The sequence below is a fragment of the Stegodyphus dumicola genome, chromosome 2 (assembly GCF_044657685.1).
Source record: "Stegodyphus dumicola isolate Sdum_Otavi_A_Nest chromosome 2, ASM4465768v1".
Taxonomy (NCBI): domain Eukaryota; kingdom Metazoa; phylum Arthropoda; class Arachnida; order Araneae; family Eresidae; genus Stegodyphus; species Stegodyphus dumicola.
The window spans coordinates 168,529,472-168,557,028 of NC_140769.1; the positions used below are offsets into that span (position 1 = coordinate 168,529,472).

General features: G+C 32.1%; 1 protein-coding gene across 1 annotated transcript in view; it reads left to right on the forward strand.

Moving 5' to 3' along the window:
- LOC118189323 (uncharacterized) overlaps positions 1–27,557 on the forward strand; it is a 104,504-nt gene continuing 76,947 nt past the window's right edge. The window contains exons 1-3 of the mRNA XM_085811428.1: positions 1–247; positions 9,813–9,901; positions 11,703–11,809. Of these exons, the coding sequence (XP_085667554.1) occupies positions 196–247; positions 9,813–9,901; positions 11,703–11,809 (248 nt within the window). The 5' untranslated portion in view covers positions 1–195. The remainder of the gene's footprint in view (positions 248–9,812; positions 9,902–11,702; positions 11,810–27,557) is intronic.

Here is a 27,557-nt window from a genome sequence, read left to right on the forward strand (position 1 = left end):
CTTTTATGCTAATGAGAGAAAGGGTTAGTTAATCACGCTGTATTGTTTGTGTTAGAAATGAGTTAATTAAGTAACTGTAGTGATATTTGAGAGAATATTTATTTATTTATAATGCTTATACACTGTGAAGTTGCCAAAGATTTTTGTTAGCTTTTAGTTCACTGATTACTTATATGCCAATTTCTTAAGTTAACAATGAATTCCGAATTGCCGGCGAAAGAAAGTGATCCAACTCAGATGAGAGAAGGTACTTTGTTTTTGTTTTGCTTACCAAAAATTGGTATTTGATGTTTAACGAATAAGCTGATTTAAAGTTCTTATTTCATAAAACGTAAAATTCTGATCTTGTCTGCCCGTCTAAGCAGAAAAAAAGCGTGATATTTAAAAAAAAAAAAAAAAGCTTTAGAAGATATTTAATTCACAATGGATAATTTACTATCTTCTTTTGGATTAAATAGGCTTCCTTTAGAGATATACAGGCTGTAAAAATTTAAATATATCTTTAAATTTTATGGAACTCATTGGAATTCTTTTAGACATTGTAGTATGTCTCATATATTACAATTTTTGTTTAGAGTATGGCATGAGAAATAATATGTATAAAATAAGGAAGGAAATTATGTAAATAGAATTATATTAGGAAGGAAATTGTATAAACAAATATAATTTTGGAGTTAATCTACTTAGAATTAATGTATATTGTAAATATGTAAGAGTTGGCTGATAGCTATGTAATATAAAGAACAAAAATTTAGTGAATTCATAATAATTGAAATCCTAGTATAATGTAATAAAAACTAATGTACATTTAATCTTTCAAATAAATGAAAATCTATATCCCATATTCTATTTGCATTAAAATTTTTGATTCTCTGAAAGCATAATAATTAGTCACTCACTATTAGTTTAAATAGTTAGATGCTGTATTTTTGCTAAGTTATGTAATAATTTTTCTGAAAGCAAAGACCTCAATGAAGAGAAAATACAACTTTAATATTACACTCCTTGGTCTCAGTTATCGATTGTCTGTTTGCGGGATGAGTTGTCTGTTATTATCTACATTAATATTGTATAAATAGGTCACGAATTTTGTAAATGTTATGTGTAAAACTAAGACTTGATATCAAAAGTGAAAAATTTTATAATGTTTGAATGATGTACATTGCATCAAATGTCTGATCTGTAGATGTGAAGTTTAAAATACTTTATTACATGCTCATAAATTTTCAATGGCATTTGTTCAAATTGCTTTTTCAGTCTTAATCTTTAGAACAGAAAGTAGCCAGCAAAAACCAGTTTTTCGATACTGACAACAGGAAGCTTATAAAAAAATCTTGCATTTTAAGTTAGAAAAATCACACAAACACACACACACACACACAAAAGTTGTCCAACTTTTATTGAGGCAAGTTTCAACTCTATAAGTTAAAAAACAAAGTTAAAAACTAGTTGTGGCTAACTTTCTCTTGTTTATGGTAGATCGATATGTATTTGAGTGTTGCTTATAAAGACTATTTCTCATTTTATTTAAATTATTTAAGTTGAAACTTTTTTTTATTAAATTTAAGTAAGTGTCCAATTTGTACTCTGAGCCACTATAAATTTAAATTTTCTTCAAATGTTATACTATTTTTTTTTCTTGGGCATGTCAGCATAACTAGATGCAATGTGTATACAGTGGCATAGCTAGAGCTTTTACCGCCTGAGGCAGCCCCTTATTTTGCCACTGGAGATGGTCCTTGAATTTGCCCCCCCTCTTGCTATACAAATAAATAATTAAAAAAATGGGAACATTTATAGGGAATTTAAATTAAATATTTTTTTAAAGAAAAACTTTGATTCCAACATTTATAAAAAGATGACTTTCTTGCAAAATAAATATTCATAATTTTTAAATTCACATTAAACAATTTTTTTAGAAAACTCTTCTCACAACTAACAGCACTTACAACAATGCAATATGTAGAACTTTATTGAGATTATTTTTTAGAATGCACTGCAAAAATTGAAAAGGACCACCTTTTCACATTCTTGTTTCTTTTTTCGCAGCAACAACAGAACTGAAACTGAAATACTTCTCTCTTAATGAGAAATTTCCCCTTATTTTTCCTTCTGTTTTGCTTTTGGAATTTATGATCAGTTTGATGCTTGAATTGCAGCTTTTAGAATGGTGATGTACTGAAATGAATCATGCTTTGTGGTATGTGATCTTGACATTGTCTCTAGTCGATCAAGTTTAGAAGAAAACGTTGAGATTTATAACAGTAAATATTATACAGTCAAAAAGTCTTTAATCCGGACTTGTTGGGACTTCAGTGATTCCGGATTATAGATCATCAGTTTAAATCTGCTAAGAAATTATAAAATTAAAAATATGAAAACATTATTTATGAAATAAAGAACAATTATGATCTAAAGGGTATCAAAATTTACAAAAAAAAAAAAAAAAAAAAAAAAAAAAAAGCTTAATATTTATTTGTTTACTTTATTAAACATTTCTTTCAACGCGCGCATGCATACAGCATACATTACACATAGTCGAAATTAGAAAATTGGAACCAGAAAACTATTTGATGTGTATTTGTGATATTTATAATGAATTTGATTTAAATCATATCAAAGACAGAGTACATCGAGATCAGAGTCATAGCTAGGGTTTTCAGCGCCCATTGACAACTGAAGATTTTGCGCCCCCTACTGCTTGCCAAGGATGGAAAATATTTATTTCTAAAATGTCGTAACATCAGTTTGGTGCCTTTTGGATTCTGCACCCGGGGACAGATGCCCCCCCCCTTGCCCCAGCTACGCCCCTGATCGAGATGAAATACTACATTTAGTAATGAATTATAAGCCGAATAAAATAAAAACATCTGCCCTGAAGATAAGGATAGTGCTGACAGATCAACTTCCAGTTCATTGTGCGCCACGACGTTCCCCTCCCCCGCAGAGCAGCGTGAAATTGATAAACAGATTTCGGAATGGTTACAGAAACAAAGGATGTGCCTTTATCCATTTTTTGCAGCAATTCCACTTTTTATTTGATGGACATCGAAACGTGCTTTCGCTTTGTAGATATCCTTTGGCAGCTCCAGAATTGGAAATTCTTTTTGACATAATCGAAAGTTCAAACTTACTTTTATAAAATTGCTCTAACAGTCTGCAAAAAATAATAAGCCGGATCCAATTCGTAGATTAAGGAACAACACAATCTGCAACATAAACTGAAATAGATAATTAGATAATTTTAGCCTAGCTTATACCCTCCGTTATACATTAAACGCGCATGCGTAAACATATTAAGCGCATGTGCAAAGGTATTACGCGCATGCGCAGAAATTTGTAGCTTGGAGGTCCGGATTATAGATCATTCTGGATTATGGGCATCTGGATTAACGACTTTTGACTGTACATACTATTCTCTTGATCTGTTTTCTTTGTATACAGTTGAATGTGCCACGGCTATGCACCTTTTCACTTGTCAGTCAGAGTGATGGGGGGGGGAAGAGAAGGCACTGAGGGGGGGAACTAAATGGAAAGAAGGAGACTGGAAAATAAGGAAAGGAGGGCTCTGGCAAATAAGGAACTAGAAAAAAATCTCGCCAAGTAATATTGCCATTCGGAGATGAGAGGAAAAGCAACCAAATTCTCATTTAATGGCTGGGCTATGTGGGTTTTCTTGAGGGAGGAAAGCAAACGGCAGGTTATTTAAGTCTTTTTTTTTTTTTTTTTTTTAAAGGAAGTTTTTCCAAGATGCTTCAGAAAAAATCATATATTCACCCTTACTTGTTCTTAAATAGATTTGTTTTGCCCTGTTCCAGAAACAGACCCCTTCTGTGGAGGTGATCGTCTTAGAGAGATGATGTTTAGTGCAAGTGTTAATTAATACTTTTGGAAATGCTTGTTGGTCACTTTTGGAAGTGGTCGCAATAAGAGGGTTAATTATATGTTGAATTTTTTAAATTAATTCTCGTAAAATACATTACAAATGTTTGTAAAATATATTAAATCCTCTCTATGATGACCATTCACATTTCTAATTTATTTTGGTCTTTGGTGGAGGTCGTTGTATTAGAGGTAATACTCAGTACAGTACAAAGTCCGAGATTTGAAATGATCTAAAATCCGGACCTCAAAACCGCCAACAACTTTTTTTTAAAAATGCTTTACGCATGTACATTTGACTTTTTCTCCCGTAGATAAAACGCGGAGAGTCCCAATTTCTCTTCGATACTAAATAAATACCTCGTTATTGAAGAAACAATGATTTACATAAATTTGTGGGATCAATAAATTGGCTCCGTAGCTGCGAATCTGCCTGGCATACATCTCAAACCGAAATATTTTAGATAGAAACTTCATTGATTTTACACCTAATAATATTTTATATCCCTGATGCCAACCTCGCGAATAATTATTTATTATATTTTGCTTTCATCACCGCATGTTTATCAATACATGACAACTTGATTAATGACTCATGCAGCGATGCCCAAACAATTTTTTTTTTATATTCGTACAAAGCTTATGGTAACCTATTATGTTGACATTCTGTTTGGCAGTGATTACAGATCTATTTTAAATGCGCTAAGAAATATTGACAAGGAAAAACTGAACAACAATTTCTTTCCATATGCTAAAAATAGATTTTATTAATGATACTCGTAGACCAAAAGATTGCATTTAGTGCTATTTGAATGAAGAATAGCTGATTTGTTTTTCACATAAACCCAGAACCAGTGCCAGAGCTTATATGGCTGCACTGGGCAGCAGAATTTTGGGAAGATAAAATTTTTGGAATTTAGAGAAGTGCCGAGCAACATAATTAAAAGAGGAAAATATTTTTGGAATTTAGCAAAAGCACTGGGATCCAAAATTTAGGGGCGGCAAAAATTTAAAACTTGGGGAGGCGCTTGGTAGCAGAATTATGGATCCGCCCAGATTGCATCAGACGGTAAGATATTTAGCGCCACTCCTCGATAATAAGCCTTAAGTATATGTGGGAATTTATTAATTCAGGATTCAGATAAGCCTTACGCATGTGGAGGAAATAGATATAAGTATAATAAATAACTAGTACAATTAGGCTTAATTGTCTCAGTGCGCGATAGAAGTAAGATAAAATAAGCGGAACAACTTGTCTTTCATCCCCAATCTCATCATACATAGCCAGTAATGTAGAGCGGACACTATTAAGCTAAGCTAAAATTATACTTTACTGATTCCAAGGAATTTCAGCCAATATAGCAGATTGTGCTGTTCCTTAACTTTCTGATTTGATTGAACTTAACTATTTTTTTGCAGGCTGTTTTTAATTACAGCATGTTGATGAAAATTAAAAGTTTCAACTTTTGATCATGTCAAAAAGAGTTTCTAATTCCAGAGCTGCAACAGGATCTACAAAGCAAAAGCGTGTTTCGATGTCCATTAAACATAAACGTGGAATTGTTCCAAAAAATAGGTAAAGGTATATCTGTCTCAAAATTATGTGAAGAATATGGCACTGGGAAGTCAACTGTATATGACACAAGAAACAGAAACTTTTTGAATTTTTTTGGATTCCAACACCCCGCTAGTAACGAATAACAGAAGCATTATTCATTATGCTAAAAGTGAAGTAATGGCACAAGCTAAAATATTTCACTAAGAAATGAACTTAAAAACTGAGTCCACATATTCGACAGGTTGGTTAACCAAATTTAAAAATCACAATGATATAAGTGATTAAGAATTTCAGGTAAAAAAGCTTCATCTGATACTGAAGCTGCTGAAGTATTTTCTGATAAATTCATTGAACTTATTAAACATTATCTCAGAATTTACAACACTGATGAAACCGTTCCTTTTCTGCCAATATGTCCTGCAAAATACCTTGCTAACCTCTATAGAAAAGGCTCCAACTCTTCCACAGATTCCAAAGCAAGGCTAACAATTTTAGCATGTGCAAATGTGGCAGGAACATGCAAGCGTAAACTTTTCGTAATCGGGAAAAACACACGATCTCGAGTATTTAAAGAAGTAAAACCTTTCCTGTTATATATCATGGAAATAAAAGAACACAGATGACACAAGTGTTAATGAATGATTCTTTTGAAAATCATTTCATACCTGAGGTTCGACAGAATTCGGTTGGTGTGTTTTTGTGAAGATTTTTGAATATCACAAACCAAAGGTTAAATTTTCCAATTAATGGATTTTTTAAAGAAATATAGAGAAGTGGTAATGAATGAAGATGATATAACCAAAATTTTTCATTGCGATGACTATGCCCCAATTATCAATCAATCGACAAACTGTGAAATCTATGGTATGATTCTAGCTCCAGAAAATACCACTACCAATAGTGAAGAAAGTGACAGAGAGGATATTGAAAACAAAAAAATCTCAATTGACAAGCTAGTTGGAATTCTCGACACAGCAATTACAGGACTTGAACAATGGAACTTTGTAACTGAATTAGAAAGTCTATCTACAAAAATTAAAAAGAAAATATCAGCACAAAAAAAAAAAAAGTAACTTGAAGTAAAAGTAACTTGCACTTGTATTACAAAAAAGTAACTTGAACTTACATTGAAGAAAATGTTTAATAAAGTAAACAAATAAATATCAAGCTTTTTTTTTTTTTTTTTTTTTTGTAGTAAATTTTGTTATCCTTTAGTCCATTAGTTCATATTTTTAATTTTATAATTTCTACATGCCATCTTACTAGATTTAAACTCATGATCTAATATCTGAAAAAATCCCAAATCCAGAATGGCCGAAGTCCCGATGAGTCCGGATCTCAGACTTTGTACTGTACAAGTTTCTACTATTGAAATACTAGTCACCTTTGGAAGTGGTCACCATAAGATGGTTCATTGTATATTAAATGTTTAAATCCAAGTGATGTGGGCATAGGATCCATTTTAATTAGATTTTAAAAATTTTGCATAGTTTTCAAATAAACCTCTTAAAATTTTAATTACCTGTAATTCTGTTTATTTCTTATACAAACAGTTGTTTCCTGCTTTTAACTAAATTCAATTGAAAAAAAAATGCAATGCTTAATAATGGAAAAATTAGTAATATTCTTTTCACAAACTGGACTTAAAATTGCATCAACAACAGTTTGTTTTAATACTGCTTTTATACCAATGGTCAGATGAACTCTGATTCAGTTATGCAACAGTCAGTATTTCACTTAGCCACATCTTAAAAGTTATAATTCAACATGGATTGTAAGGGAGCCTTTATTGATGACCTGATAATGACACCTCTCCATTTTTACTACCGAACAGGCAACAGCTTGGTTACATTCTTGCAGTCATCATCAGGAAGTACCCGCTAGTCTGAAGTCATGGTTGTGATAAAACTTTTCTCTCCCAACTTGGTGATATTTCAAAATGTGTCTTATCCCCCCATTGCAAAATAATGGTGACTTATTTTCTGTTTCCTTTTTCCCGGTGCCCTTCTTTCTGTCCCTTTTTTTTCCGGGTGACATTTTCCCCCTATAATCTATCAGAGCTGAATTAATATGTGTTTATGAACTTTGTGTTAAGGCTTTCATGTGCCACAGTTCTCTTATTTTGCCAAAAGCACGAGGAAAGAAAATAACACTGCAATGTGTAAAATGCAGAAAACAGTTTCCTGACTTGTCTTCAGATCGTGAAAGCATTTTTGCTCAACAGTTAAAGCCTTGGATTATCAAATGTAGTTCTCGAGCACAGCCCGAGAGAGTGTTTTGAACCACTTACAACACTGTTCCTCAACGAATAGTGCTACTTTCAATACTTGACTCACTTTTCATGCAAAGTTTATCACTATAAAGCAGTAGTTAATCCAGCATAGATATTCTGTTATTTAATAGTAAATATATGTAAATATATTTTAGTACATAATTATCTAAAAATGCATCATACTCAGGGCTTGGTCTGGGCACTTTGCTGCCCAATACAGTCTCTGTTCTAACCACTTCTGCTTGGTCCCTACTTAAATAATAAACATTTTGCTGCCACCAAATTCTGCTGCCCAGTGCCTTAAATTCTAAGAATTTTGTCATTCCTAAGTTTTTTTCACTGTGTGCTTCTCAAAATTTGCTGTTCCTAAATTTTGCTACCATGTGCAGCTTTATTGATTGCAGTGGCTCTGGTGCAGGCTCTGATCACACTATATTTTAGAATGTGTAATCAGTATATGCTTCATAACTGTCATATTTGATAAATTAATGAGATATTTGGAACTTTTTGTTTTAATTATGTATGTGTTAAGCCAAAACTTAAAAAAGGTCGATGAGAATAAGGATTACAGTTTTGTTCTAAATACAGAACTAAAAAGTTATTTAGCTTTTTCTTCTAAATGTAATAAGAAGTATGAAAATAATTTTGGTACTCTTCTGTTATCAAGACAGAAATCAGAAATGTATGTATGTATGTATGTATGGATGTTCATGTATATATGTCCATTCATATTGTATGTGTGTGTACACAACTATATATATATTGTTTCATAAGAATAAATTGAATTTAATTAAATAAATTTAATTTAAATAAATTTAAATACAAATTTAATTAAATAATTCTTTGCACCATTGCTGCAAGGAATGAAATTTAAATTTAAACAAATTAAATTTAAATGTTAACAAACACGTATAAAAGTAAAAAAGCAAATTTAAAGCCAAAATTAAAAAAAGCAAATTTAAAGCCAAAAAATTTTTTTTTAAATATACATATATATTTAAAAAAATGTGTAAACATATAAAAGATTTAATTCTCGAACTAATCTACAATATCATTTAAATTCAGAAGCATAAGCAAATCAAGTGCAAAACCAATCCATGAAAATAAATTCACTAATTTAGCAAATTAAAATTAATCCATACAATTTTTTTTAAAAAATGCATAAGTGAATGACTGTTGAGCAGGCAGGAGACAGACTTATCAAGGGGAAGTTGCCTCCAAACCTAACTCTCCAAATCATTCAATTCGTGTTTCGTCATTCATGCAGGCAAGGGTAAAAGTCAAAACCAAAAGTAGAAAGTGAAGAATGTCCAAAAAGAAATACCGATAAAGTGGTACCCTTAGAAATAAGCATTTAAGAATTAGTTTTAAAAGGAAAATACTAATGAAGTCTTTTGAGAAACAAGCAAGTAATGTCAAGTATTAAATTAAACTTTTTTAAAAAAATTAAATTTAAAAAAAACTAATTTTTTATAAAAAATAATCTAGAAACTAATTTATTTTAGAAACCCTTGTCTACAGAAACCTCCCCGACACGAATATGCATATCAATAAAAAGAAACTAAAAAAGAACTAGACATAATCCATATAAACCAATAAGAAACATAAAGAACTAATTTACAATTTTTAAAAAACAAATAGATACTTAAAAATATAATTACATATCTAGAAAATACTTAAATACTGCATAAAAAATTTTTAAAAATGCTTAAAGCAAGTAAATAGTAAGTTTTAATTCTAACTTACCTACTAAATAAGCGTTGGGGTCTGCAAAAGTGTTTTTAAAGAGAAGTAAGTGTGTACTTCAAATTAATTATATAGATGGCGCTTATTGTTAAAATTTAAATTTAATTTGTTTAAATATATATATATATATATATATGCTTTCATACATCCATGCATGCACACATGCATACATTTCTGAATCCCATCCCATTAACAGAAGAGTACTATAGTACTATAATTTTCTTTTAAATGCTAAAGCAAAATTTAACAAGAAACGTATCTGTGCTTCTACGATATTGACAAGAATATTTTCTTTGCAATGAGGAGGAAAAATAGATTGACTAATATATATATTTTTAAATCTTGTTTTTTTAGAACTTCAGTCATGGTGGGAAATTGCATCTATTGCTCAATATGTATCCTTGTTTAGATTTTCTTTCCAACTTCCTGAAATTGAAATAGAAGTAAGTAAATTTTTTTATTATTGCATAATTAAATTAGAAATTCCATATTTTAACTATAATTTCATGCTGAATTTCTATCTGAAAGTGTTTAGCTTCAATTAAAATATTTGTGCATGATTTATTATTATGTCAGTCATTTTCTGTCATTTTTTCTGATATTATTTAAGGATATTGCTGTTCACAAGAATTGAATTTTCTCTTTTTAACAATGGGCTGCTATCATAAATATTGTTTTCCAGAGTGTATCTTTGCCTTCTGAGAAAAACTTTGTATGGGTTAAAAATTTTTATTCAAAATTTTTAAATGCACTGCCACTTTACCATAATTCTTGCATTTTGTTATTTATTTCATTACTGTATGATCAATTTATGAATACTTCTCCATTTTTTTTTAATTTGCTGTGCAGTACAGTAGTACCACTTTGAACCAATGTACAAAATTATTTACTGTATTAGCTATTGCCGTGGCAAACCACCGAAAATAGTTACTGTAAAAAATAAAAAATGTGTATCGAAAATAGTTACTGTAAAAAATAAAAAATGTAAATGTGTTTTTAATGAGTCTTGCTAATGTAGTTTCATCCATCTATTAATGAATAATGACAGACATAAAGAGCTGCATTCTTTGCTTTTAAAATGCTTAGTTTGTGAATCAGTAATAGGCAAATTAAATTTGGGGAAAAAAAAAAAAAAAAAAAAGATGTCTTATGCTTTGTGGATTGGAAACAAAATGGCACATGGAAAATAAAAATACGATGGAACCCCGTGATACGAGCATCTCTGTATACGATATGAGGAAAGCATAAGCAAAAAATTAATCTCTAAATATGAGCATTGACTCGAGAAATGAGCAACGAGCCAGGCTGCTGGTATGCATGGTGCATTTTCTGATCAGGCTCTACTCAGGGACTTCCCCAACGCTTAGTGTTCTTTGATCTACGTGTTTGTTCACTTGCAAGTTAATTATTTTTTTACTTTTATTGAGAAAATAATTATTTCACTATGCCTGCCAAGAAGATTGTTGCCTCAGATGGTGCTGCAAAGAAAAAGAAGTTTCTGCTGCATCCAAGCGCCATCCAAAACTGCTAGAAGATGTTAATGTGGATTAACGAGAAGTATTTAAAAGGCGATTTGGTGTCGGAAGCTATTATTTGTGCCAAGGCTAAGAATCTGTACTTTGACCTTCTCCAAAAAACATCAGGTACGTCATCTGAAGATGAGATGGAATGAAATTTTTTGGGGTGCGGCACGATGTTTCTAGATATGAGAAATTCGCTATATGAGCTCAATGCTGGAACCAATTAAACTCGTATCTCGAGTTTCTACTGTATTTTTTTGGGTATTGGCAACACATTTTTTTTTTAATCATCAAGTTTTTTGATTAAATTTGAAACATAAATATCTTAAATGTTACAGAATGGCTACACACTGCTTTTAGTCTCCAAGTGTATTAATCTAGAATTCATTAAATTTTGCAGAAAATATGAAATAAATCAAAAATGAATTCAAAATTCTAGCATTAATATGTGCATGATCAGGTGGAGGGCTTTGTGTGTTTACAGTTTGGTGGTTCTAGGTGCCACTGTTTTTCTGCAATGCAAGGAACATACATAAGTGTGTATTCTTCAATATTTGTTGTTGGAGACTTGAGCAAAGATATAAGCATTTCTATTAGTAACTAGTATAATGTGGTTTTATGTTTTGACTTCATATTTTTTTTAATAACTATTTACCTGTACAAGTGATACACTATTTGCTTTAAATAATAATCTTGCATTTTAAAATTTTTCTTATGTTTATAGGAGCTTGAGGATGGGCTCATAGAGGATGCAACTGAGGAAGGCAGCTCATGGTTAAGAAACTTCATAGTCTCTTTGTTACGTGGCATTTTATCTTCCAGAGGAGTGACGTAAGTAAATAAAAAACTATAATTAAATTTGAGAAGTTGGTCAGATTAAATGATTTTCAAGTGGAGTATAGCAATGAAAGTTGTACAAAATCACTTAGGTACAACTATTTAGATAAATTTCATTGTAAATATGAAATTGTTGGCTACTTTAATTAATGAATAATTTTTTGATTAACGTATCTATCCAGTCTAAATCTGATTGACTCATTTTAATGCTTGATCTGGCTTAGATCATATAAAACAGTGTTAATTTTCCTCAGATTCAGTGATGGATTTCCTTGATTCGATGATAATATTTTATGAAAATTAATATTTTTTAAAGCAGTATATAGCTGTCAGAGCAGTATAAAACTTATAATATTTCCTTCCAACTTAGCAGTTTTCACTCTCTCCTTACAAAATGATTTTATCTGAAAGGAAAGACGAGAAGAATTTTCCATTAACTATTGAGCTATTTAAAATTATGAAAATGTGGTTTCTCTTAGCACACTGTAAAAGTTAATCTAGTGGATCTTTATGCAATTAGATCTTCTAAAGTTCATTTCTGTGAAAACCTAAAGAACTGTGAAACTGAATTTTGGCTCTATTAGATAATCAGGTGATTTATTGTCTCATCTCATGCCTTCTAATGAAATAAATATGAATCCAGGAAAAGTTTAAAATAAATTTTCTTCTGGCTTTAAAATAAAACATTTTTTGTAATTTCAACTTAACAGCTTGTGTATTACAAAAAGAGTAACCACTGCTTAGGATATCTCAGAGAACATAAATTTTAAAGTAAGCTAAAATAGTTAAAGATATGCAATTTACATGGCAAAGTAAACTAAAAGCTTTGGCTCAGGCCTTAAATACACAAGCAAAGACAGTTAGCTAAAGGTTAAAGACGATTTGGATAACTCTAAAAGCTGGGTGAAAAATAATGCAAAGGTTGTAAAAAATAATGAGTGCTGCTGAAAGCTCCCTCCTAACTTCAGTAGCTCCATTGTTATATACTTGCGAACAAATTGGCATCTTGGTGGGAGGCGACGAACGTAGAAGTAATAGTAAAGATAAAAATAAGATAATGGGATAATAGATATAAAATCTTTCACTTTTTTAAAAACTCTGATTTTCTAATTTTATTGAAAGCATTTTGTTGATTTTGTAATTGTCAGGAAGAAATACTGTTAGCTAAAAGTTAATGTTCTAGAAGTAGCAGCATCTGTTTGCAGAAGGTAAGTACTGAAACCACTGGCAGTTTTTGCAAAGTAAGATTTTGTTTTTCAAGCTTCAGAAAACTTTATATAAATTGCATTTCACAAAATAGTGTCTCCAATTGCTAAGAAATATATGATCAACTGATAGTGCACTTCTGAAAGTAAAGAGAGATGAACAAATATGAATATCCTTGTTGCACTGGAATGTATAAAAACACTTGATTATGTATGTGTGGATAAAACTATTTTAGACATGTTCACTATTGATGCTAAAGGAGGGACTCATATTGCTTAGAATGTTAAACTTTCGAGAACAGAATTGAAGATATTTTTAAAAGTTACTTTTTTAATGAGTATGGGTGTTTGCTTAAAGGATTAAAAAAAAAAATAAAAAAATCTGAAAGTTTTCAGATTTTATATTACGCCCAAAGGAAAATTTTTTAACATTTCGCGTGTTACCTTGATTTATTATGTTCTTTGCACTTAACCCATAAAATTCAATTCAATATCTCAATTCTCTGTAATATTGCAAAAAAATTTTAAAATGAGCATATCTTTAGAATTTCTGATACACAGTCTCGTGCGCTGGAGGTAAAAAAAAATTTTTTTTCCCATTGCTTGTTTTGAAGTCATTGAGTTTGTTAATCAAAAACAAAATACGAAATCTGTAATAAAACAAATTTCGAATTCCAAATTTTCCAATGTTTCTAGATTTCTGAAATTGAAATAAAACATATTTGTTCTTTCATCCCAACCAATTCTCAACACTTTTAAAGCTGTCAGCTTTATCTTAAAGTTTAAATTCTTTAATTCTTTAGTTAGCTGTGGAGAATTGGTCCTTATTATTTTTTCTTTTCTTATCGTTAACATTATTTTACATTTCTAACTAATTAATCAAGGTAAAACAAAACTGCTTACCTTGTCCCAATAGGTTCTGCCAGGGCCACTGGTTGAATTGATCTCCTCTTTACATCTCTGTCTGCAAAATCTTTCAAGGGTAAATCCATAATGATCAATACATTCTTTAAACAAACATATTTTAATGAAGACACAAATGGGTTACAAAATATTTACAGCATAAAAAGGGGTTTAAATTTTGGCACGACGTAGTGTGCGATTTCTCTGTTCCGAGTTCTCGTACGATCTCTGTACGAGAGTTCATAGTTCGAGATGACGTTACTCAGCCATTGGATCTCAGCAACAGTTGAGTTGCAACATTCTCCGGCCAAAAAGGACAATTGCAGCAATTGTCCTTATTACATTCCAGCTCTACCGGATATAGTAGTTGCACTGGTCTTTTAATCGTATGGCATTGGGCAAGCGGACAGCACAGGCTTTCACCTTGCCTTCTCTTCTAGGAAAGATTTCCATTGTGATGCCCATCTTCCACATCAGCCTTGGAATTTTATCTTCATGCACTAATACAGAAGTTCCTTTCTTCAAACAGGTTCCTGTTTTCACCTGTTGGCATTGGGCATGTGGACAGCACAGGCTCTCACCTTGCCATCTCATCCAGGAAAGATTTCCCTTATGATGCCCATCTTCCACATCAGCCTTGGAATTTTATCTTCATGCAATAATACAATAGTTCCTTTCTTCAAACAGGTTCATGTTTTCTCCAATTTAGAATGATGAGCAGATTTAAAATTCATCAAATAATCTTGTCTCCATTTTCTCCAGATTCTTTCTACCAGTATTTGTTGGTGTCTAAATCGATGTGTAAGACTTTCCTTTGTTGAAGTTAATTTAGAGCTTCCTTGCAGCAATGACAGTAACTGTCTTCCAATTAAGAAGTTACCAAGGGTTAAAGATTCTGGGTGTCCTAGATCAGAGTATGTAAATGTTAAAGGTCTGGAGTTAATATAGCTTCCACTTCTATTATGAATGTCTCTAATTCGCTAAATGTCAAGGATGATTTGCCTAGGATTCTCTTCAGAAGAACTTTCCGAGACTGAAGCATACACTCCCAAAAGCCTCCCCGCCATGCCGCCCTCTCAACTATAAATTTCCATTTGATTCCTTGCTTAGAGAACTCGTCTTGAACGTTATTGTTTTTCATCACCTCATTCCAATAGCTCTAATTCTTTTTTCGCTCTTTTAAAGGTTTTGGCGTTATTGATATACACTATTTGGCACAAACCTCTTCTAGCTATGAACCGTCTAAATGCAAACAAAAATTTTTCTGTGGAAAGGTCAGCTGTAATTCTAAATGCACCGCTCTAGTTACAGCACAGGTAAACATAAAAGATACGTCTTAGATAATTCTCTTCCACTTTTGGCGTACAGTGGACACGCGTAATCTATTCCGGAGTTCTCAAATGGAAAGGCTTCTTGGCATCTGTCTGTTGGAAGAGGTGCCATATCTTGCATGGCAGGTTTCATTCAAAATATTTTGCAGACATTGCAATTGTACAGGACACTTTTAATTTTCCTACCAGCCTTCAGCAACAAAAACTTATCTCTTATTTGATTTAAAGTATCTGCTATTCCTCCGTGCCCTACCACCCGATGACTGTGAAGAATATTTAGATCAGTCAAATGATCTTCACAATTGAATGTGTTTTTTTGTAATCCAAATTTGAATTTTCTAATCGTTCACCAACACAAATTACACCACTTTCGTCTAGAAATTGATTGAGGGACTTCAGTATTGATTCTGAACTTAATTCCTCGTTGTTTTTCAATGCCCATATTTTATTTGTGAAATTTTGCTCCTGAACATGTTTGATCCAATAAAGTTCTACCGTTTCCAATTTGGTAATCTGATAATTTCGATGTATTTTTAAGATTGTTTATGAACCTTAAGCACCACACAGTAATTCGGTAAATTTGGTGTAAATTTCTGTAATTTTGGGCTTTAAATAAATCTTTGGAAGGTTCGGAAATGCATGAATTTATGAAAATTTCCTTCAATGTTTTTCTTAGTTCCTAATTGGAATCATCAGTGTTCTTTGTGGAACATAATTCGGTTTTGGCCAATATTCCATTTCTTCTTTTAACCACGTGGGTCCTTCCAACAGCTTCTTAAACACAAGCCTCCCTACTGAAGGCTCATAGTTTAGTGATGTTACAAACTGTTGGCCTTCTCGATGAGGTGCGAAAAATCGCCCCTAAACCAAGGCCATCTAGATGGCATTATCAAGTTAGGGGAAATTCGTCCTTGGTCGTGAGAAGGCACGTGAACCATGTCGCCTTAATTTGATATTGATATTTTTTTTCGATTTCAATCAGGCCTTTAAAGTGCTGTGTGTCGTTATGCCAAGAAAATTATTGTGACGGTTCTGAAGTAGCAGTGTGTAGATTTCCTAAGCAACAAGCTGTATTACATAGATGGTTAAAATCGATACCGCGAGAAAATTTTACCATTTCGAAGTATTCTCGGTTAAGTTAAGCCTAACTTAAAATTTAAATTTATTAAGGTATTTGTTTCTACATTTAAAAGAATGGATACGTTAATATTAAGGAATTTCATTTTTATAGAATACATTGTGTATAATATTGTGTAATTACGTATTGATTAGTATAATTATGTATCGAATTTCATGCTAAATATTCACTTACTTTTTAAAATGTCCAATTTTTTACTTTTTGATTAATTTTATAACTTGGAACTTTTAACTTCATACATATATGACAGCAAATGAAATTATTTAGCTTAATATTTAATATATTTTAGTTTTAAAAGTTTTTCTAAAGAAACTGTGAAGGCAATAAATATGCTTATGGTTTTTTAAATTGTAATATAAAGTGCACAGTTTTGCGTAAAACAAGAAATAATTTAAATTCTTAATGCATGAAAATTCAAATATTATTAAAACTTATGTCACTAAGAATCCTTTTGTTCCCCCACCCCCCTTCCCAAGTGGGAGACAAACACATAGGCTTGCTATTACCTGTTTTGTTAACCCTTTGCGACACGCATATTTAAAATATATTTTAATCTTTAAAAAAATGCCTTAGAATAAGTCAGATGGACTTACTTAAGTGCCTTTAAAGCTTGAAAAAAATTCTGCACTTTTATTTTTTACGGGGTAAGGTGGGATACCGTTTGTCTCACCATGCAACTAGCACATGTCTTATAGCATATTGGAAAAAAAAATCATATGTGGAATGAATAAACAAAATAAAGCGTGCATTCTAAAATATTCATAATAAACACACTAAAATGCATTTTGTACTTATTGCATATATGCATGACTTGTAAAATTTTGCATATGCACATTTTGCATATATATATATTTAATATTTTTAAATTTTAGGAACAAAGGAAAATATTTTCTTGAATATTATTTTAAGATTAAAGTTTGATACTCGTACATATGATACTAAATAAAATATTAAAATTGGCACTTGATTCAAAAACATTTATATATGATTAAAATTGAAAAAAAGTCATTTTTCATGAAAATTTGAAAAACATGTTTCATTCTTTTGTAAGCATAGAGGCACTTCCCATGTTTCACACATCCAAAATGTTCGTCGTTCTTCTTTCGATGTGCTGCAATATGCACATCTTCTTCTGCTCGTTCTCTTTGGCGTGTGACTTACATGTTTTAGTCTCTTTTCTGGTTGTACGAACAGGTTTTTAGTTTTTATTTGAACTGGGGATTTCAGTTTTCTTTTCAGCTCTTTCTTGCCTGCAAGTGCCATTAGACTTTCTATAACTGAAAGAATAAAATCTTTCATTGTTTTTACGTCATGATCGGGTTCGCGAACAAATTTAAATAGAATAAATGCGTTTACTATACTTGCATCTAAAAAGTAAAAAAAAAAAAAAAAAATCGTGCCACCATTTCTTGCTTTTGAGGTCTATTTCATATAGTCCTTTCAGTTGATCAATCAGTCGACATATCCCATATTCTTATTGTATGAAATAATGCTGTTTGGGCACAATACTTTTTTTGTCTTTCCATCTCGTTCTTTTCTATTAATTTCTTTCATTTCAGTTGCCTTTTCCAAGCAAGACAGGATAGAAACAGATCTTTTATCCTTTCATTTTATGCAATAAATTGAATCATCGCTAACTGAAAAGTCTATATATTCTCTTGACATAAATTTGTCTTTTAAATTTTTGCGTAGATACTTCCCATTCATATTTACAGTGCCACATGCATAGATGGCAGCCACATGCATAGATGGGTCTGTGTCTTTAAAAAGCGAAACAAATTATAACTACTTCCCTTTCTTCTTCAGCAATAACTTCAACCTCAGTTATTTTCTCCTGGATTTCAGTTTCACCTGAATCAGAACTGACATCTGAAGCAATCGCATCTGAAGAAGTCGCATTGGATGGCAATTCAGCAAAAAGATCCAAAGCTTCCTGAGTTGTTAACTTTTTTCTAGACATTTTAGCACATCAGAGCATACGACAGATGTAAAAGCGCGCGCAATCACGAAAAAAGATGATGCAAAAAAGAAAGGAAAAAATAATCGTGAGTGCTGCCATCTATTGAGCGGAAATTCAAGTGTGTGGTGGGACAATTTTTAACCCACTTATTTCAACTGCAAAATTAATGTTATAAAATATTGAATCCAATTAAGATTTTTGAAAATAAAATACCTTTGAATATTAAAAAGAATCATACATATCATAAATTGTATACCAAAATTTTTAAAATATTGAAAAGTGCGAGATACATGGATATCACTCTTGTGATAGTATTTTGAATATTTTTTGCTTATAAACTTAAGCCCTGGTATAGTAGTAACATCTAATGAGAAAAATAATAACTAAAATAGATTATTTTTAAAAGATTAGAAAATTTCTAACGGAAATTGCTAACTGAGAAAATAAATATAAATTAGGTGGGACATATATTGACCCACCATGCCGCAAAGGGTTAAAATATAAATTGCATTACTAGACATCCTACTTTTATTACTTTAAAATATAATTATAGTAATCTGAGCTTTCATCATGTCTAAAAAATGTTAAGATACCTGATGATTTAACAATTGTGATTAAAGAAAGTAGTATATTTTTCCTCCAGATAAATACAGAATTTGCTCCTTTTATATCTGTATCAGTCGTTATCCATAATGATCTGCAAGTGAAGCATATTTTAGAGATATTCCATTAACAAAAATTAGTAACCATGAATTTCCTTTAAAAATTAATGATGTGTATAATCTCAGTTCATTGCTTAAAGAAGTTGCAAAAATTAAAGGTGATAATAATGAAAGCAGCTTCAAAATTTTATTATTTAGGCTTTCGGGAATTAGAAAAAAATACCCCTGAACATAAAAAGAAAGTAGTTCAGTTTATATTTGAGCAGCTGACATTATTCATTTTGCATAAAAATAATAATAGGTATAGTTCTGATCTGTTAATATTATCAAGTTTGATGTTTTCAATTTCTCCACATTGCTATAAATTTTTAAGAAATAGTGCATATGTTATTTTGCCACATCCTTCTACATTGAAAAGATTGTGTTCTGAATATAATGTTTATCCTAAAGTGGAGCAAACTCCTGAAAATTTCCTGAATTATGCTAAGGAAAAAATCCGCTTTTTAGACGAAAACGATAATATCCCACTTTAATGGTTGACGAAATTCACATTAAGCCATTCTTAGATTTCAAAGGTGAAAATATAATAGGAATGTAGCAAAATATAATTGTGAAAACACTGCTAATTCTGCTTGTGTTTTTATGCTACAGAGTATTAGATCTTCATATAAGGATGTTATAAGTTATTGTCCCAGTAAAATCATTATCAGCACAATTTTTGCATGGATATATTGTGAAAATAATAAAAGGTTTAGAAAATTTAGGTTTTTCGTGTAATATGTGTGCTTATAAATCTACCCTGCTAAAATTTAAAAACTTCTAATATTCTTAAAAATATTTCCACACATCCTTCTTATATATTTTTTATGCAGTTAAGTGACTTGAATATTATTAGTATGGAGGGAGATTCCAACATTACCTTACTGTTACTTATCAAAAGTCAACCAGTACCTTAAAGCATTATTTTAACTGTAAACATACAATATAAGATCATAGAAAAATTAATAATATATAATATATTTTGTGCAAAGGAAAATGTTTCCAATATTATATCTTCGAATGAATTGAAAATATATATTTTGAATATATATAAAATAAAAAACAAAAAATAATATGTATCTACATCATTAGAAAATACCCTCCTGCTAGTAAAGCTTTAAAAACATATATACTTTAAAGACAGATAGTAGGTGACCAACGGTGATTGTCAGCTGCCAGTTTGTGACGTCACGATCTCGTAGTTGGGCTTCTGTTTAAGAAGGTGTTGGTCCTTCCCACCATATACTATTCTGCTTCAGATGTTTGACATTTTCACCTCTAGTTAGCAAATCAGCTGGATTATTTTCAAAAGGCGTATGTCTCCAGTTCAAGACAACTGAATTGTTCTCTATTTCCTTCACTCTGTTCTGAACGAATGGCTTTCACCTTTTTCACATCACTTTGAATCCAGTGTAACGTTATACTAGAATCAGTCCACATATATACAATCAATTCAATGTCCTGAAGTTTCTTTTGGATGTATTTTGACAAGCGGGAGCCTGTCAAAGCACCCGTCAATTCCAATCTGGGAAGTGATAATTTTTTCAAAGGTGCTACTCATGATTTTGATGTAATGAAGCTTGTATGAATCATTCCATTTTTCGGATAACAAAAATAAGAACACCCCTGTAGGCTTTCTGACTCGCATCTGTGTAACTGTAGATCATCCTTTATATCCCTTTTCCCAGCACCTGCAAACTGATGTCTTGGTATTTCCAAACTAGAAATAGGAGCTAATTTATTACACCAGTTTTGCCAATTCTTTCTGAAATTTTCTGGTAGTTTAGTGTCCCATGCTATCTTTTGTTCCCATAAATCTTGCAATAAAATCCTAGCTCGAGTGGTGTATGGATTTAAAAACCTCAATGGATCAAAGGAATGTCCTACAAACTTTAAGATCTCCCTTTTAGTGGGTATGCTTTCTATCCTTTTGGCATATTTTACCAAATCTTCAATTTCTATCAAAAATGTATCATGTGACCTATTCCATATGTATCCCAATACTTTAGAACAAGTCGAATCTTGTCGAATTAGAAAAATCTTCATTCCATACTTTTTGTAAATTCATTTTATTTGTTTTCCACTTCCGCATGTTAAATCCACCTTCTTTCAGTATGCGTTTAATATGTTCCGTTTCCTCTGCTTCTGATTCTTCATCTACTCCAGCGATTAAGTCATCAACATACATATTTTCACTTAGCATGGAAAATACGTTCGGATACTGTAACTTGTGTTTGTCAGCGTGTACATTAAGAGTTGCTCTGAGAAGAAACGGACTAGATGTTGCTCCAAAAATTATCCTTGTCATGCGAAAAGTCTTTATTTTGGTTCCATTTAATTCAGCATTGTTCCATAGAAACTTGGCTGCGTTTCTATCTTCATCAGCAAGAGAAATCTGCAAGAATGCTTGCTCGATGTCAGCTGTAAATCCAATTCGATTTTGATGGAACTTAAGGAGAACTTTTAGTATGTCTGGACACATCTTTGGACCTGAATGTAAACAGTTATTTAATCACAAACAATTCTCCACATGTGACGCGTCAGAAACCACATGGAATTTTGTAGATTCCTTGTTTTTTCTTATAACGGCTTTGTACGTATCCAAATGATCAGAAGGTTGTTGATGCTTGTTCCTTGATCTATTGCACCAAGATATTTTACTGTACATTTATTTACAATTTATTTACAAGTCGTATGCCACCTGGCATATTTACAAGCGTTATGCCTCCTGGCATGTACATGATAGACATATTCTGCCACCTGGCATGTGAATTGATACATCATACTAGTTTTCTGCCACCTGACAGATAGGATGCAATTACCTCAATTAGCGGTAATACGCCCGACATTTTGGCGTGTCCGCTTCCCTTACGTTCTGTTACGCAAATAACTTTTTGTGCGGTGCGCCCTCTGGGCACAAATCACCGCAATCACCGAGGAGGCCAAAACATCCTCCCCCCGATGAATTACATTCATCTTAATACAATCTTCAATATATGCAAGCAAGTAAATGAAAAATATAGAAACTGAAAACATACAAAAACCTTCAAAAAGTATAAAATTTTATATACTATATATATATATATATATAGTATAAAATTTTTATATATATAAAATTTTGTATTCAAAAAGTATAAATTTTATTGTAAAATTTTATATATATATATATATATATATATATATATTTATATATTTTATACACTTACCATTTTTCTAGCAAAACATCTTATATCTTACTATATTGAAACATTAACTATGAGGGTTAAACTAGAACAAACAAATAAAATTATTAGTACAATAAGAAATGAAAATAATAATAAAACATATTCAATATGAAACAAACACTTAAGTTAATGTTCTTCAACTGGTAAAAGACACAGTTTGGTAATAGGACATTTAATGTCCCCGTGCACAGTTTTTAGTTTAACCACTCGGACATTATTGTCTCTTCCAGGAAACACTTCTATTGCTCGCCCGAGTTTCCAACGTAATGAAGGCATATTATCTTCTTTAATGATAACCAAGTCATTTAGACGAATATTTCTGCTAGGCTGTCTCCATTTGCTACGCTGCTGTAGTTGGCACAGGTACTCTTTAGACCACCGCTTCCAAAACCCTTGGAAAATTTGCTGTGTTAGTTGCCATCTTTGCAATAGAGATACTCGTACTTTGGTTAAATCTTGTTCCGGAAGAGCTGTTAAAGAAGTCCCTATAATAAAGTGTCCAGGAGTCAAAACTGTCAAATCATTGGGATCACTGGAGACCGGTGTTAGTGGCCTCGAATTTAAGCATGCTTCAATTTGTGCAATTAGAGTTAGAAACTCTTCATAAGTTAAAATTTGAGTTCCAACACATTTCTTTAGATGCAGCTTCATAGATCTAACAGCTGCCTCCCATATACCACCATGATGTGGAGCAGTTGGCGGGTTGAATATCCACCTTATGTTTTCAGTTGCTAACCACCTTTGAAATTCTGAAGTTGACTCGACAGATGAAACTGCTTCCTTGAGGATTTTATTTGAACGTATAAAATTAGTTCCACAATCACTTCTTATTTCTTGAGGTTTTCCTCTCCTCGAAGCAAATCGTTTTAGAGCAGCTAGGAATGCTTCACCTGATAAGTCGCTAGCAATCTCTAAGTGGATAGCCTTTGTAGCTAAACAAACGAAAATACAGACATAACATTTAATTGGTCTTATACCTCTTCCCCTTTTCATTTTCACAGAAAATGGGCTGGCATAATCAACGCCAGCCTTTGAAAAGGTTCTACTTGGAATCACTCTACTTGCAGGTAGTTCTCTCATTAATTGAATAGATGTTACTGCTCGTACTCTGCAACATTTTATGCATTTCCAAATGCATTTTTTAATTTCATTCTTTGCACTTATTATCCAGTATTTCTATCTTATTGCGGATAACATTAAATGCAATCCTCCTTGTAAATGTTTTTCGTGATAATGCTGTATCATTAATTTTGTGAAGTGATTATTATTTGGCAATATAATGGGATGTTTACTTTCTCTGGTAATTTCTGCGTTTCTTAATCTACCTCCTACTCTTAAAATTTCTTTTTCATCTAGAAATGGATTAAGTGAAATGATTTTGCTTTTAGTTTTAATCGGTTGTTCTGTCTTTAAAGCCTTAATTTCTTCTGAAAATTCATTAAGTTGAACATTTCTTATAATAAATTCTGAAGCCTTCCGTAACTCATAGGCGGTAAGCACACCAGATTGCTTTTCACGAGCGGATTTACAGTTGTTCACGAAGCGTAGAACATAAGCCATTATTCCCAGTACTTTGTTTAAATTTCCGTACAGTTCAAGATTTAGTAACGGTTCTGTAGATTTCACAAGTGTTTTCAAAGTAACACATTTACGTTCTTCACTAACAGTTTGCAAGTCAGCTTCGGTATTCATTTCGTTTATGTGATGTCGAATATCTACTTCTGAAAGCCAGGGTGGCCCAGAAAACCAATCACTATCATTAATTAGAGCTTCAGCATCCATCCCCCTTGTAAGTTTATCAGCAGGGTTTGTCTTCCCACTGCAAAAGTACCAGTTGTTTAAAATTGTTTTCTCCTTGATTTCTACCACACGATTTCTAACAAATTGTTTCCACTCGTTGGCAGATCCCTTGATCCAGTGTATGCAAATTTGGGAATCAGTCCAGTAAAATATATTTCCCTTATCCAACTGTGGAAATATCGATTGCAAATACGAACCTAATCTTGCAGAAATTAATGTTCCCAAAAGTTCAAGCCTAGGGAGTGTTACCCTTTTTAATGGAGCCAAACAGGATTTAGACATTATGAAACTTGTTTTACATTTATTTTTCTTCTTAAATCTAAAATATGCTACGGCACCATAACACTTGGGACTGGCATCAGAAAATATGTGAACTTCTATAAACTTCCAACACATATCACTGAAGTACTGTCTGGGAATTTCGAAAAACTTTATTTTTTCAACTTCTTTTAACCATTCCTGAAATATGAATTCTGTATCAAGGGGAACACTTTCGTCCCATTGAATACCCTTTTCCCACATAGTTTGCATTAAGAGATTAATTCGAACAGTAAATGGATTCATAATTCCCAAGGGATCAAACAGCATACCACATGCTGCTAAAATGATGTGTTTAGTTACTTTGAGATTTTGTAACTTCTCAAACTGAGATACATCTATTTTCAAATTATCATTGACATTGTCCCAGATAAGATCTAAAACTTTCAACGGTACCAAAGTGTGTTCAGATGTTTCACGTGAGTCAATTCCATTAAGTTTCCATAGTTCATTCAGCTCAGGTGAGTTCGAAACCCATCTACGTAAATTCATACTGGCCTCGCTAAGAATGAAAATCATGTCCTTGCTTAAATGTAAGGCCTTTGCTACATTAACTGTCCCAGAAATTAAATCATCTACGTAAAGCTCTTTTAACATACTGCATGCCTCTTCGTAGGCATCTTCATACTTTTTTAAATGCAGTCTTACTGTAGCTGTTAATAAATAAGGTGAGCACTTGACCCCGAAAGGAACTCGATTGTGTTGAAGAACTTGTAAGTTGGAATTACTGTGATCGAGATTTGACCCTTCTTCATTTATCCACAAAAACTTTAAAAAATCCCTATCTTCTTTAGCTAAGCCTACCTCTAAAAATGCACGCTGAATGTCGGCACAAAACGCAATTGAATGTACCCTGAATTTAATGATAATCTTTAGCAAATCAGGATTTAAATTAGGTCCGCTTTCCAAACAATCATTAAGTGATAAATTTCCCTTACTTTTAGAAGAAGCGTCAAAAACTATTCGAACCTTTGTAGAATCCTTCTGCTCGCGCACTACTGCGTGATGAGGCATGTAATACACCGTTTTCAAACTACTATTTAAATACGTATCTACCCGTTCCACTATACCATCTCTCAAGTGTTCATTAATTATCTCATTATATTTTAAATATAGCTCGCTATTTTTCTGAAACTTATTATTTAAAAATTTTAAACGCTGTTTCGCGATTTCATAATTGTTATTTAAACCTTCAACACCCTCTTTCCACAATAATCGAGTTTCATACCTTTTATTCTTGTAAGTTGTATTTCGTTCAAATGACTCTAAAATTTCTTTATCTGATAGAGATATTTCTTTATCCGAACTTATCCCAATTGCTTCTAATTCCCATAATTTTTTAACTCTTTCATAATCTAAGTCCTCATTTACAACGGTTATATGATTAACTCTTGCGTCCTTACACTTTGATCCTTCGTCCTTGCCTTGAATCACAAAACCGAAAGTGCTTTCTGTTGCGACTAATTTTTTACGAATCTTCACGTTTCGTTCTCCTAAAATTTCCCAAATATAATCCAAACCTATTAATACTTGAATTTCGTCACTCGCACCAGCATCTGCTAATTCTATTCCCTTCTCAAACGCTATCTGTCGTATCCACCGAGAGGGAACTTTTACTTGCCCTAGTGTTATAGAATCAATGACTATTGCGTTAATTTTTATCTTTTTATTGGGATGGTTTACATTTTGCAATACGATTTCTACGATATCATACAAGCGCTCTTTTGCATCTTTGCATCCAAATGTGAAAATAATAAGCGCTTCTTTATTAATAATTTTCAACCTCAGTGAATCAACCACTTCTCGTAAGATGAATGACTTTGTTGACCCTGAATCTAGCATACAACGTAATTCCTTTTCGTTTGCCCCTTTACACCTAACTGTTGCCGAAAACGTTCGTAAAAGAACGGAAGTCGGTAATTTAATTTTGTTATTATTTTCATTACATAAGAGCGAAAGAGAAGCTTCAGGGATTGGCGTTTGTTTTGTCTGATTGGAAGTATCCGTCTCTAAACCTTTCGATGCGGCGTCACATATTAACGAATTATGTAAACCTTGGACATTGCACAGTCTGCATTTTTCATCTTTATGAGCACAGAAACGCCTTGGATGCCCTTTCGAAAAGCAAATAAAACATAAACCTCGATTCATTAATGCCTTTCGGCGAGCCTTTAAATCAAGTGCGCAATCATGATCCATATGACAAGCAGATAAACAAAATATGCAGACATTTTGATTCTCTTTTTTAGGCGGGGTAGAGAACTTTCGATTTGGATTAAAATGTGATTTTTGAAAGTATTTAGAGGGAGTTTCGCTTTGACTAGTTAATAGCGAAGCACCTTGCTTATTCGTACTGTAATCATTTCTTTTAGAATGCATGTAAGATTTATTTTGATAACCTTGATGGGAACTTTTGTTTCGTATTGATGTTTCATTTACATCAAAATTCTTAGAACGCGCTAACATCAATGATGTTTCCCTACATTCCACTTCCGTTTTCAAGAACGTTAGTAGTTCATTAACATTGAAATTTTGTTTATCACTTCTTTTCCTAATGAATTCTAGAGTTAAATTCTCGGATATTAACTTTAACAAAATAGGGGATAATAAATGTCCATAAGAACCACTAGTAACATTTAAAGAATTTAAATTCCTTATTTGTATTTCTATATTGTCATAAAGCTTTCTCAAAGAAGCCGTATTTCCGGAATATTTTACAGGTTCTAAACTCAACAATTTATTCATATGCACATTAATTAGCAGGTCATCTCTGCCGAAACGGTTTTTTAGTATATCAACAGCCACCGTATAGTTTTCACTAGTAAATGTTAATCCACTAATAGCATTTAAAGCTAAACCTCCCGAAAGCGATTTTAAATAACAAAACTTGTCAACCGAACTGAGACTTTCGTTTTGGTGAATGGAATTACTAAACTGATTCCAGAATTCGAGCCAAGAACAAGGATCACCGTAATATTTTGTAATCGTTAATTTTGGCAATTTTAAAGTATTAACTTCACAAGTTTTCAACTTCGGTTATATAGTTTCCTCACTAGAATTTCTAGATTCAACTTTACACACGTTTTTTCTTAATTGTTCCTGAATTTTACATTTAAAACTTATAATTCTTTCCTGATATTCCTGCGCGGAAATTAATTCTGT